The sequence below is a fragment of the Triticum urartu genome, chromosome 6, assembly GCF_003073215.2.
Source record: "Triticum urartu cultivar G1812 chromosome 6, Tu2.1, whole genome shotgun sequence".
Taxonomy (NCBI): Eukaryota; Viridiplantae; Streptophyta; class Magnoliopsida; order Poales; family Poaceae; genus Triticum; species Triticum urartu.
In genome coordinates, this window is record NC_053027.1 from 505,105,176 (window position 1) to 505,116,847 (window position 11,672).

At 50.0% G+C, this 11,672-nt stretch overlaps 1 protein-coding gene across 1 annotated transcript; it reads left to right on the forward strand.

The window, feature by feature from the left end:
• The first annotated feature begins 346 nt into the window (after positions 1-346).
• On the forward strand, positions 347-2,019 carry LOC125514628. Its single transcript, XM_048679965.1, has 3 exons — positions 347-781; positions 873-1,042; positions 1,656-2,019. Exons 1-3 carry the CDS (start codon positions 508-510, stop codon positions 1,752-1,754), a joined length of 543 nt encoding a protein of 180 aa, XP_048535922.1. The 5' UTR covers positions 347-507; the 3' UTR covers positions 1,755-2,019.
• Positions 2,020-11,672: the final 9,653 nt, after the last annotated feature.

Here is an 11,672-nt window from a genome sequence, read left to right on the forward strand (position 1 = left end):
ATGCGCGTGTATATGAGCGCTTGTGTTTGTACTGATGTTAAAAAAAGTAGCTAGATAGATAAAAACAAAAACTGGTTAATTCGACCGATCTCCACCGTACACGACGGCCCACGAAAAGCAATCGTTTTGTAGATGCCGCCGGTCTCAGTCTCTCGCCGTTTGCTACGCCGGCCGCAGACTTACGTCTCCGACGAGCGGTGCACCCAAAAGTGAAATGCAGTACCTGACAGCGTCCGTTCACGTGGTGCTCGCGACGGTCGAAAACGAACCGGTCACCGGGACGGGATATGTACCACCACCACGGCACCACCTCGGCAACCGAGCCGTTGCTCTCTCTCCTCTTTATAAAGCACTGGTGCACCACACGCTCGCCACTTGCTCGCGCTCTCCCTCGCCCACGTTTCCCGGCCGGCACAGGGTAGGCTAAGCCAGGACCAGCGCCCAGCTCTGGTCACGGGGAGCGTGTGTGTGTGTGTGTGTGGCTGCGGCGGGCCGGAGCGGGCGAGGATGGGGAACTGCCAGGCGGCGGAGGTGGCGGCGGCGGTGGTGCAGCACCCGGGCGGGCGGGTGGAGCGGCTCTACTGGTCCACGCCCGCGGCGGAGGTGATGCGCGCCAACCCGGGCCACTACGTCGCGCTCGTCACGCTCCGCGTCGCCGAGGAGCGCCAGGACGCCGACGGCGGCGGCGCGCGCCGCACCGTGCGCCTCACCCGCGTCAAGCTCCTCAAGCCCAAGGAGACGCTGCTCCTCGGCCACGCCTACCGCCTCATCACCGCCAACGGTAAGCTTCGAGTCTCCGGTTCTCGTCCTCTGCCTCTTCTCCTGCAAGCTGTGCCCACTGCTAACATGGCATGGAAAAATGGTGCGTGCAGAGGTGACCAAGGCGGTGCAGGCGAGGAAGGAGGAGAAGCTGAGGAAGGCGCGGCAGCAGCTGCAGCAGCTGGAGTTGTCGACGCGGCAGAGCAAGCTGCGGCCGGCGGCGGACGGTGACGACGTCGACGACGACGACGACGAGGCCAGCTTGGATGAGAGTCTCGATCAGGTGGTTACATGGATTTAGCTCTATTCAATCCAACTACTTTTCTCTCTCTCCCCCTCGATGCCGCCATGCACGTTCTCTGCATGATTGATGCGCCTTTAATTGCCTTCTCTGCAAGGGTTGCTAGTTAGTTGTTCCTCGCGATTCTCATGTCTTCCTCAGTTCGTCCACATGCAACACTGTAGGTCATCAGCTTACCGAGAAGATGAATTTTCTCTGGGTAATTGCCATTAGATTTTTCGCGGCTGCAAAATCTGCAAAGTTTTCACAGAAATCTGGTTAACCTTTAGCTCAAAGGAGAGAATCAGTTTGGAGTACCTGACACTGACAATTCTCAATCCCCAATTGACACGCATAAAACAAGATTGTAGGTGTGGTCCTGTGGATCCAACTGATTGATGCCATCGTACCGTCCACAAGGGAATTTAATGCTTAAAATAGAGGGATGCAGAATGATAAAAGAATCATGAATTCATGATGATAAATAAAATACTGAAGAGTCGCGGCTAGTGTCAGGAGCAAAGAATCGTCTGCGAGATCCCTTCTTCTGCTCCCGTTCTGAACCGCGGCAACATGCAAATGTTCCACCTTCTGACTACTCTACACCTGATTGCAGTTGGCGCGGCAGGACGGAGGAGACGGCCACCGGAGCTCCGGCGCCCGGCACCGGCAATGGCGGCCCTCGCTGCACAGCATCGACGAGGCCGCGAGCTGATGCCCGGCCATGCATAGCCCTCGGTGGATCTTCTGTATTTTCGGCGTCCACCGGGCCTCGACAGATTAATCTAGCTCGCGTCACATGGTTTGCTGCCACATCTGTGTTGGATCGCTTCTGAAGCGGCTCCGTCGATCGGAGCGTGTCCGTGTACATTTTCAGGGTTTCTCGTCAGGGTCTGTTAGTGAGAGTGAGACTGCCTTTTTTCTTTCTTTCTCTTGATACGTTTGCACCTGATTAAGATGCATGAAAGAAGTTCACAACACGAGTAGCTAATACTACATCCATACAAGAGATGATGCCATCGCCATGTACTAATGCACCTGTGCATCGATCTCGTCCATGCTCATGGCCTCTCATGGGTGATGGCGTTTCTCTGTGCTGTGTTCTTGCAATTCTTGGCGCCGAGTTCTCAATCATAAGCACGGTGCCGGCTGCGGCCGCACCTGCAAGCAGCGGCCGCAGGTGGTGGGATGGAATCAGTCGTCTGATGAGATCCTTTTGGGCTGGAAGCTCGTTGAGCAGATTCGCGTCGGCGCTGCGAAGAGAGTTTAAAACTTTGACGCCCACGATACCTAAGCTCTGTGTGCCTGTTTGGCGCTTTGGCGTCTGGCGACGGTGGTTGGCCACATGCTCTCTGTGGGCTGCCCTGAACAACACAGGAGCTGACATTTCCACTGTAGATTAATGGCCAAGCTGTTAGTTAGTTACTCCTACTAACCACAATTGGGGACAGTTGAATACTGGCAGCATCAGCTGCTGTGCTTACCACTAGTTAATGTGGCCGGCACCAAATGGATCCGCCCAGCCTCCCATGGCGGGGTGAGTTCCTCCGTAAGTGGCAGCTTTTGGCCACTCATGGACGCATCGACCGTATGTGGCAGCTTGGCGGTGGCCGCTTTGTCCATCAAAAGGCCAATTATGCATTGCAAGATGATCAGATGCTTTGGGGATCGACTGCAGGCTGGGCCCGAGCCCGCGGTCGGAAATGAAATCTTCGCTTTAGCTGGGATTTGGATTGTGTTTCTGCGCAAAAGTTACTTGTACTACGTGCTTTCCTTGTTCATCAGAACCCTGAACGAAGCTGGCTGCAGGTTGGAAGGACGACGACGGTGTGTTTAGCTCGTGTCATGTGCCGTGGAGAAGTGCCACCGGCGGACTTGGCCTGGCATATCGGGCAAGCTACCTCATGTTTGACAACGGACAAGGACAACGGAATACGTACTTGTTGGAGTACAGATCGAGACGGCTGGAGCACGTACGGAGCTACGTACAGCAACCAATGGCTAGCATTGCCATATCTCCGGTGTCCATCTTTCCGTTTCCTCGAACACACGGCACGCTCAAGCGCGTGCCTCAAATTCACGGAGCACGCACGAACTTCCGCGTGTGGCCGACTTGAAGATTTGCCACTCCACGAAAACTCAAACGTGTGCTCGGTTCGGGCCGATGACGATCTGTGGCACGTAGGCACGACAACACGTGGATTTCCCGCCATCTTCGCGGTTCGAAAAATAGTTTGGACTTTGCAGGAGGGTCCGGTGAGGGGCGATTAGAGGCTCCCTGCCTGCATGCTGACGGCGGCATTTGTCTTCACTGCGAGGCTCCGTGCGGTTCCAGTCAGCCGCGAGATCGGGGTAATGGTGGCGTCTGTGACGTCGTTTCCTTCTCGAGGCATCATCGTTGCAGGTTGCGACACAATGCTTGGATTGCTCCGGGGGAAACCTTAGATCTGGATTTCTCAGATAGGACGATGACAACATCTTCGCTGCCGTTTTCCCTCCGGAGGCATTGTTTTGGGGCATGAGCTGGCTGGAGGAGACGAGAGGAAGAGTGGTGTCTCATCTACCGCAAGGGCGACGGCGGGTCTCGGCGGCGGAGTTTTGGCGACGAGTGCGTGTGGATGGACGCGTGTAGGAGGGTGACACTATCTGGCGTCGACAGCAGTACGGCTTGGCGAGGTGAATGTGTTGATCGTTTCTGAAGGTGGGACGGTGAAAGATGGTGGCGGCACATCTAAAGCGTGCGCATGCGGTGCGCGCTGCGTGTCGGCCAGACCGGATGGTGCTCTCTACCCGATGCGGGGCAGGTGTGAGGCCACCGGATTAGATCGTGCACGTTCATGCGGTTCGCGCACATTGTCAAGAGTGTAGGTGCTGCGACTTGTGCGCCAGCTAGGAGGCTTCGGGTTGATCCATGTATTCACGCTGTCAGACTATGCTGAATAATACCACCTCCGTAAATAAATATACACGATCTAAGCGCTCTTATGTTTCTTCGCAGAGGGAGTAATAAAGATGGTTGTATGCATCAATTGACGCGGTCGGGGGTAATTCTCCTTTCAAAAATTATGACCATTTTCACATCAAAGTACTCTTTATTGCAAGGTGACCACCATATTATCTTTCACAAGCGTATCAACAATCTATACAGGTGGATCTTCCATCCACCGGCGCACACCTTAATTCTAGCTAGTCTAAATCATGGGCAGCACAATTAGTCTCTATAGGAGCATGCTCAAAAATAATATGCGGGAAATCACACGCAAGATGATGTATATCATCAGAAATTACCACCGATAGACCGAAGGAGCGACATCCATTCTTCATTGTCTCTATCACCTCGATGTTGTCGGAGTTCTTCTCTATGTGGTTGCACCCGACTATAGTTAACAAATTGAGATCAAACCATAAGGCCAGTGCCTCGGCCATAAGCGCATCTTTGCACCAATCGATGTTCTCGTTTCCTACCACGACGAATCAGCCATTCGAGTCTCCGGTGACAACGCCATACCAGCCTGTGAGTAAGTCTGGGTCAAAAGCCCCATCCACGTTCAGCTTCACATAATTGCTCCTTTGTCTTTCTCAGCCATGTCGCTTGATCGTCGACTTTGCATCACTTGCCATAGTATAGTTAGCAACCCAAGCTCTGATTGCTATTGCTATGAAATTTGAAATTAGGTTTCTGGACCTTTTCATTATGCACTAACTTTCTCCTCTGCCGCCATAAATACCAGGAACCTAGCAATATTTTAGGATGAATGCAGCCATATTTCAACACTGCAAAAACTGGATGGTATCATTGTTGGGGATCGTTGCAGAAATTAAAAAAATTCTACGCATCACCAAGATCAATCTATGGAGAAACTAGCAACGAGAGAGAGGGGAGTGCATCTTCATACCCTTGAAGATCGCGATGCGGAAGCGTTGCAAGAACACGGTCGGTGGAGTCGTACACGAAGCAATTCGAATCGCGGCTGAATCCGATCTAAGCACCGAATAACGGTGCCTCCGCGTTCAACACACGTGCAACCCGATGACGTCTCCCGTGCCTTGATCCAGCAAGGAGAGAGGGAGATGTTTGGGAAGACTCCGTCCAGCAGCAGCACGACGGCGTGGTGGTGGTGGAGGAGCGTGACACTCCAGCAGGGCTTCGCCAAGCACTGCGAGAGACAAGGAGGGAGAGGGGTAGGGCTGCGCCAAGAGAGAGGGAGACTCGTGTCTCTGGCAGCCCCAAAACCCCCACTATATATAGGGGGAGGAGAGGGGCTGCGCCCCCATCAAGGGTTCCCCCCCTAGGGGTGGCGGCCAGCCCTAGATGCATCTAGGGGGCGGTCAGAGGGGGAGAGAGGGGGCCGCACCCTAGGTGGGCCTTAGGCCCATCTGAGCCTAGGGTTTCCCCCTTCTCCCCTTCCCTGCGCCTTGGGCCTCTTGTGGGAGGTGCACCAGCCCACCTAGGGGCTGGTCCCTTCCCACACTTGGCCCACGCAAGCCTCCGGGGCTGGTGTCCCCTCCCGGTGGACCCCCGAACCCTTTCGATGGTCCCGGTACGTTACCGATAACGCCCAGAACACTTCTGGTGTCCAAAACGGGACTTCCCATATATATATATATATATATATATATATCTTTACCTCCGGACCATTCTGGAACTCCTCGTGACGTCCGGGATCTCATCCGGGACTCCGAACAACATTCGGTAACCACGTACATCTATTCCCTATAACCCTAGCGTCATCGAACCTTAAGCATGTAGACCCTACAGGTTCGGGAGGCATGCAGACATGACCGAGACATCTCTCCGGCCAATAACCAACAGTGGGATCTGGATACCCATGTTGGCTCCCACATGCTCCACGATTATCTCATTGGATGAACCACGATGTCGGGGATTCAATCAATCTCGTACACAATTCCCTTTGTCTACCGGTATGATACTTGACCGAGATTCGATTGTTGGTATCCCTATACCTTGTTCAATCTCGTTACCGGCAAGTCTCTTTACTCGTTCGTAACACATCATCCAGTGATCAACTCCTTGGTCACATTGAGCTCATTATGATGATGTCCTCCCGAGTGGGCCCAGAGATACCCCTCCGTCACACGGAGTGACAAATCCCAGTCTCGATTCGTGCCAACTCAACAGACACTTTCGGAGATACCCGTAGTGCACCTTTATAGCCACCCAACGTTGTGATGTTTGGCACACCCAAAGCATTCCTACGGTATCCGGCAGTTGCACAATCTCATGGTCTAAGGAAATGATACTTGACATTAGAAAAGCTTTAGCAGACGAACTACACGATCTTGTGCTATGCTTAGGATTGGGTCTTGTCCATCACATCATTTTCCTAATGATGTGATCCCGTTATCAATGACATCCAATGTCCATGGTCAGGAAACCGTAATCATCTATTGATCAACGAGCTAGTCAACTAGAGGCTCACTAGGGACATGTTGTGGTCTATGTATTCACACATGTATTACGATTTCCGGATAACACAATTATAGCATGAACAATAGACAATTATCATGAACAAGGAAATATAATAATAACCATTTTATTATTACCTCTAGGGCATATTTCCAACAGTCTCCCACTTGCACTAGAGTCAATAATATAGTTACATTATGATGAATCGAACACCCATAGAGTTCTGGTGTTGATCATGTTTTGCTCATGGAAGAGGTTTAGTCAACGGATCTGCGACATTCAGGTCCGTATGCACTTTACAAATATCTATGTCTCCATCTTGAACATTTTCACGAATGGAGTTGAAGCGACGCTTGATATGCCTGGTCTTCTTGTGAAACCTGGGCTCCTTGGCAAGGGCAATGGCTCCAGTATTGTCACAGAAGAGAGTCATCGGGCCCGATGCATTGGGAATAACTCCTAGGTCGGTAATGAACTCCTTCATCTAGATTGCTTCATGTGCTGCCTCCGAGGCTTCCATGTACTCCGCTTCACATGTAGATCCCGCCACGACGCTTTGCTTGCAACTACACCAGCTGACTGCCCCACCATTCAAAATATACATATCCGGTTTGTGACTTGGAGTCATCCAGATCTGTGTCGAAGCTAGCATCGACGTAACCCTTTACGACGAGCTCTTCGTCACCTCCATAAACAAGAAACATATCCTTAGTCCTTTTTAGGTACTTCGGGATATTCTTGACCGCTGTCCAGTGTTCCATGCCGGGATTACTTTGGTACCTTCCTACCAAACTTATGGCAAGGTTTACATCAGGTCTGGTACACAGCATTGTTGGAAATATGACCTAGAGGCAATAATAAAATGGTTATTATTATATTTCCTTGTTCATGATAATTGTCTATTGTTCATGCTGTAATTGTATTAACCGGAAACCGTAATACATGTGTGAATACATAAATCGTAATATGTCCCTAGTAAGCCTCTAGTTGACTAGCTCGTTGATCAATAGACGGTCATGGTTTCCTGACCATGGACATTGGATGTCATTGATAACGGGATCACATCATTAGGAGAATGATGTGATGGGCAAGACCCAATCTTAAGCGTAGCACAAGATCGTGTAGTTCGTTTGCTGAAGCTTTTCTAATGTCAAGTATCATTTCCTTAGACCATGAGATTGTGCAACTACCGGATACCGTAGGAATGCTTTGGGTGTACCAAACGTCAGAACGTAACTGGGTGGCTATAAAGGTGCATTACAGGTATCTCCGAAAGTGTCTGTTGGGTTGGCATGAATCGAGACTGGGATTTGTCACTCTGTATGACGGAGAGGTATCTCTAGGCCCACTCGGTAATGCATCATCATAATGAGCTCAATGTGACTAAGGATTTGGTCACGGGATCATGCGTTACAGAATGAGTAAAGAGTCTTACCGGTAACGAGATTGAATGAGGTATGGGGATACCGACGATTGAATCTCGGGCAAGTAACATACCGATAGACAAAGGGAATTGTATACGGGATTGATTGAATCCCCGACATCGTGGTTCATCCGATGAGATCATCATGGAACATGTGGGAGCCAATATGGGTATCCAGATCCCGCTATTGGTTATTGGCCGGAGAGATGTCTCGGTCATGTCTGCATGGTTCCCGAACCCGTAGGGTCTACACACTTAAGGTTCAGTGACGCTAGAGTTGTTATGGGAAATAGTATGTGGTTACCGAAGGTTGTTCGGAGTCCCAGACGTGACGAGGAGTTCCGGAATGGTCCGGAGGTGAAGATCGATATATTAGACGAAGGATATTGGAGTCCGGAATTGTTCCGGGGGTACCGGGTGACGACCAGCGTGTCCGAAAGGGGTTTCGGAGGCCCCGGCAAGCGTTGGGGGGCCTTATGGGACAAGGGGAAGGGGCACATCAGCCCACTAAGGGGCTGAGCGCCCCTCCCACCCAATCTCACGTAACCTGGAGAGGTGGGGGCGCCTCCCCTAGGGCAGCCACCCCTCCCGGCTTGGGGGGCAAGTTTCCTAGGGGTGGGGGCGCCCAGACCCATCTTGGGTTTCCCATGTGGCCGCCGCCCCTCCCCTAGGGAACCCTAGGGCGCCTCCTCCCCCCTTCACCCTATATATAGTGAGGGAGAGATAGGGTAGCCTCACCCTTCCCCTGGCGCAGCCCCCCCCCTCTCCTACACCTCCCCCTCCTCTGTAGCGCTTGGTGAAGCCCTGTCGGAGAACCACGAGCTCCATCACCACCACGCCGTCGTGTTGTCGGAGTTATCCTTCAACTTCTCCTCTCCCCTTGCTGGATCAAGAAGGAGGAGACGTCCCCGGGCTTATTGTGTGTTGAACGCAGAGGCGTCGTTGTTCGGCGCTTAGATCGAAATCGACTGCGATCTGAATCGTTGCGTGTACGACTCCACCAACCGCGTTCTTGTAACGCTTCCACTTAGCGATCTTCAAGGGTATGAAGATGCACTCCCTCTCTCTCGTTTCTAGTATCTCCTAGATTGATCTTGGTGACACGTAGGAATTTTTTTGAATTATTGCTACGTTCCCCAACAGTGGCATCATGAGCTAGGTCTATGCGTAGATTCTATGCACGAGTAGAACACAAAGCAGTTGTGGGCGATGATTTGTTCAATTTTCTTACCGTTACTAGTCTTATCTTGATCCGCGGGCATTGTGGGATGAAGCGGCCTGGACCGACCTTACACGTACACTTACGTGAGACTGGTTCCACCGACGGACATGCACTTCATGCATAGGGTGGCTGGCGGGTGTCTGTCTCACCCACTTTAGTCAGATCGGATTCGATGAAAAGGGTCCTTATGAAGGGTATAGCAATTGGCATATCACCGTTGTGGTTTTGCGTAGGTAAGAAACGTTCTTGCTAGAAACCCATAACAGCCACGTAAAACATGCAACAACAATTAGAGGATGTCTAACTTGTTTTTGCAGGGTTTGCTATGTGATGTGATATGGCCAAAAGGATGTGATGAATGATATATGTGATGTATGAGATTGATCATGTTCTTGTAATAGAAATCACGACTTGCATGTCAATGAGTATGACAACCGGCAGGAGCCATAGGAGTTGTCTTAATTTATTTATGACATGCGTGTCAATGAAAACGCCATGTAATTACTTTACTTTATTGCGAACCGTTAGCCATAGTAGTAGAAGTAATAGTTGGCGAGGCAACTTCATGAAGACACGATGATGGAGATCATGATGATGGAGATCATGGTGTCATGCCGGTGACGATGGTGTTCATGTCATGCCTCGAAGATGGAGATCAAAGGCGCAAGATGATATTGGCCATATCATGTCACTTTATGATTTGCATGTGATGTTTGTCATGTTTACATCTTATTTGCTTAGAACGACGGTAGCATAAATAAGATGATCCCTCACTAAAATTTCAGGAAAGTGTTCCCCCTAACTGTGCACCATTGCGAAGGTTCGTTGTTTCGAAGCACCACATGATGATCGGGTGTGATAGATTCTAACGTTCGAATACAACGGGTGTAAGCCAGATTTACACATGCAAAACACTTAGGTTGACTTGAAGAGCCTAGCATGTACAGACATGGCCTTAGAACACGGAAGACCGAAAGGTCGAACATGATTCGTATAGAAGATACGATCAACATGGAGATGTTCACCGTTGATGACTAATCCGTCTCACGTGATGATTGATACGTCCATTTTGCATCATGCTTTTATATCGATATTTATTGCATTATGGGCTGTTATTACACATTATGTCACAATACTTATGCCTATTCTCTCTTATTTTACATGGTTTACATAAAGAGTGAGAATGCCGACAGCTGGGATTCTGGGCTGGAAAAGGAGCAAATATTAGAGGCATATTCTGCACAGCTCCAAAAGTCCTGAAACTTCACAGAAGACATTTTCAGAATATATAAAAAATACTCAACGGAAGAGATTCACCAGCGGGGCCATACCCTATCCATGAGGGTGGGGGCGCGCCCTACCCCCCTGGGCGCCCCCTACCTCGTGGGCCCCCTGGTGGCCCTCCGGTGGCCATCTTCTGCTATATGAAGTCTTTCGATGGGAAAAAATAACAAGCCATCTTCTCGGACGAAACTCCGCCGCCACGAGGCGGAACCTTGGCGGAACCAATCTAGGGCTCTAGCGGAGCTGTTCTGCCGGGGAAACTTCCCTCCCGGAGGGGGAAATCATCGCCATCATCATCACCAACGCTCCTCTCATCGGGAGAGGGCAATCTCCATCAAAATCTTCATCAGCACCATCTCCTCTCAAAATCCTAGTTCATCTCTTGTATCCAATTCTTGTCTCCAAGTCCGGGATTGGTGCTAGTAGGTTGCTAGTAGTGTTAATTACTCCTTGTAGTTGATGCTAGTTGGTTTAATTGGTGGAAGATCATATGTTCAGATCCTATATGCATATTAATACCCTTCTGATTATGAACATGTTTATGCTTTGTGAGTAGTTACGTTTGTTCCTGAGGACATGGGAGAAGTCTTGCTATTAGTAGTCATGTGAATTGGGTATTCGTTCGATATTTTGATGAGATGTATGTTGTCTCTCCTCTAGTGGTGTTATGTGAACGTCGACTACATGACACTTCACCATTATTTGGGCCTAGAGGAAGGCATTGGTAAGTAATAAGTAGATGATGGGTTGCTAGAGTGACAGAAGCTTAAACCCTAGTTTATGCGTTGCTTCGTAAGGGGCTGATTTGGATCCATATATTTCATGCTATGGTTAGGTTTACCTTAATACTCTTGTTGTAGTTGCGGATGCTTGCAATAGAGGTTAATCATAAGTGGGATGCTTGTCCAAGTAAGGGCAGTACCCAAGCACCGGTCCACCCACATACCAAATTATCAAAGTACTGAACGTGAATCATATGAACGTGATGAAAAATAGCTTGACGATATTCTCATGTGTCCTCGGGAGCGCTTTCCTCTACATAAGAGTTTGTCCAGGCTTGCCCTTTGCTACAAAAAGGATTGGGCCACCTTTCTGCACTTTATTTAATTTTGTTACTTGTTGCTCATTACAAATTATCTTATCACAAAACTATCTGTTACCACTTATTTCAGTACTTGCAGAGAATACCTTGCTGGAAACCGCTTATCATTTCCTTCTGCTCCTCGTTGGGTTCGACACTCTTACTTATCAAAAGGACTACGATAGATCCCCTATA

Bases quoted from the DNA above. Each gene is read 5' to 3' on its own strand.
- LOC125514628 (XM_048679965.1), top strand. From the start codon at position 508: ATGGGGAACTGCCAGGCGGCGGAGGTGGCGGCGGCGGTGGTGCAGCAC. The intron at 782-872 runs GTAAGCTTCGAG...TGGTGCGTGCAG, and splicing joins CCGCCTCATCACCGCCAACG to AGGTGACCAAGGCGGTGCAG. The intron at 1,043-1,655 runs GTGGTTACATGG...ACCTGATTGCAG, and splicing joins TGGATGAGAGTCTCGATCAG to TTGGCGCGGCAGGACGGAGG.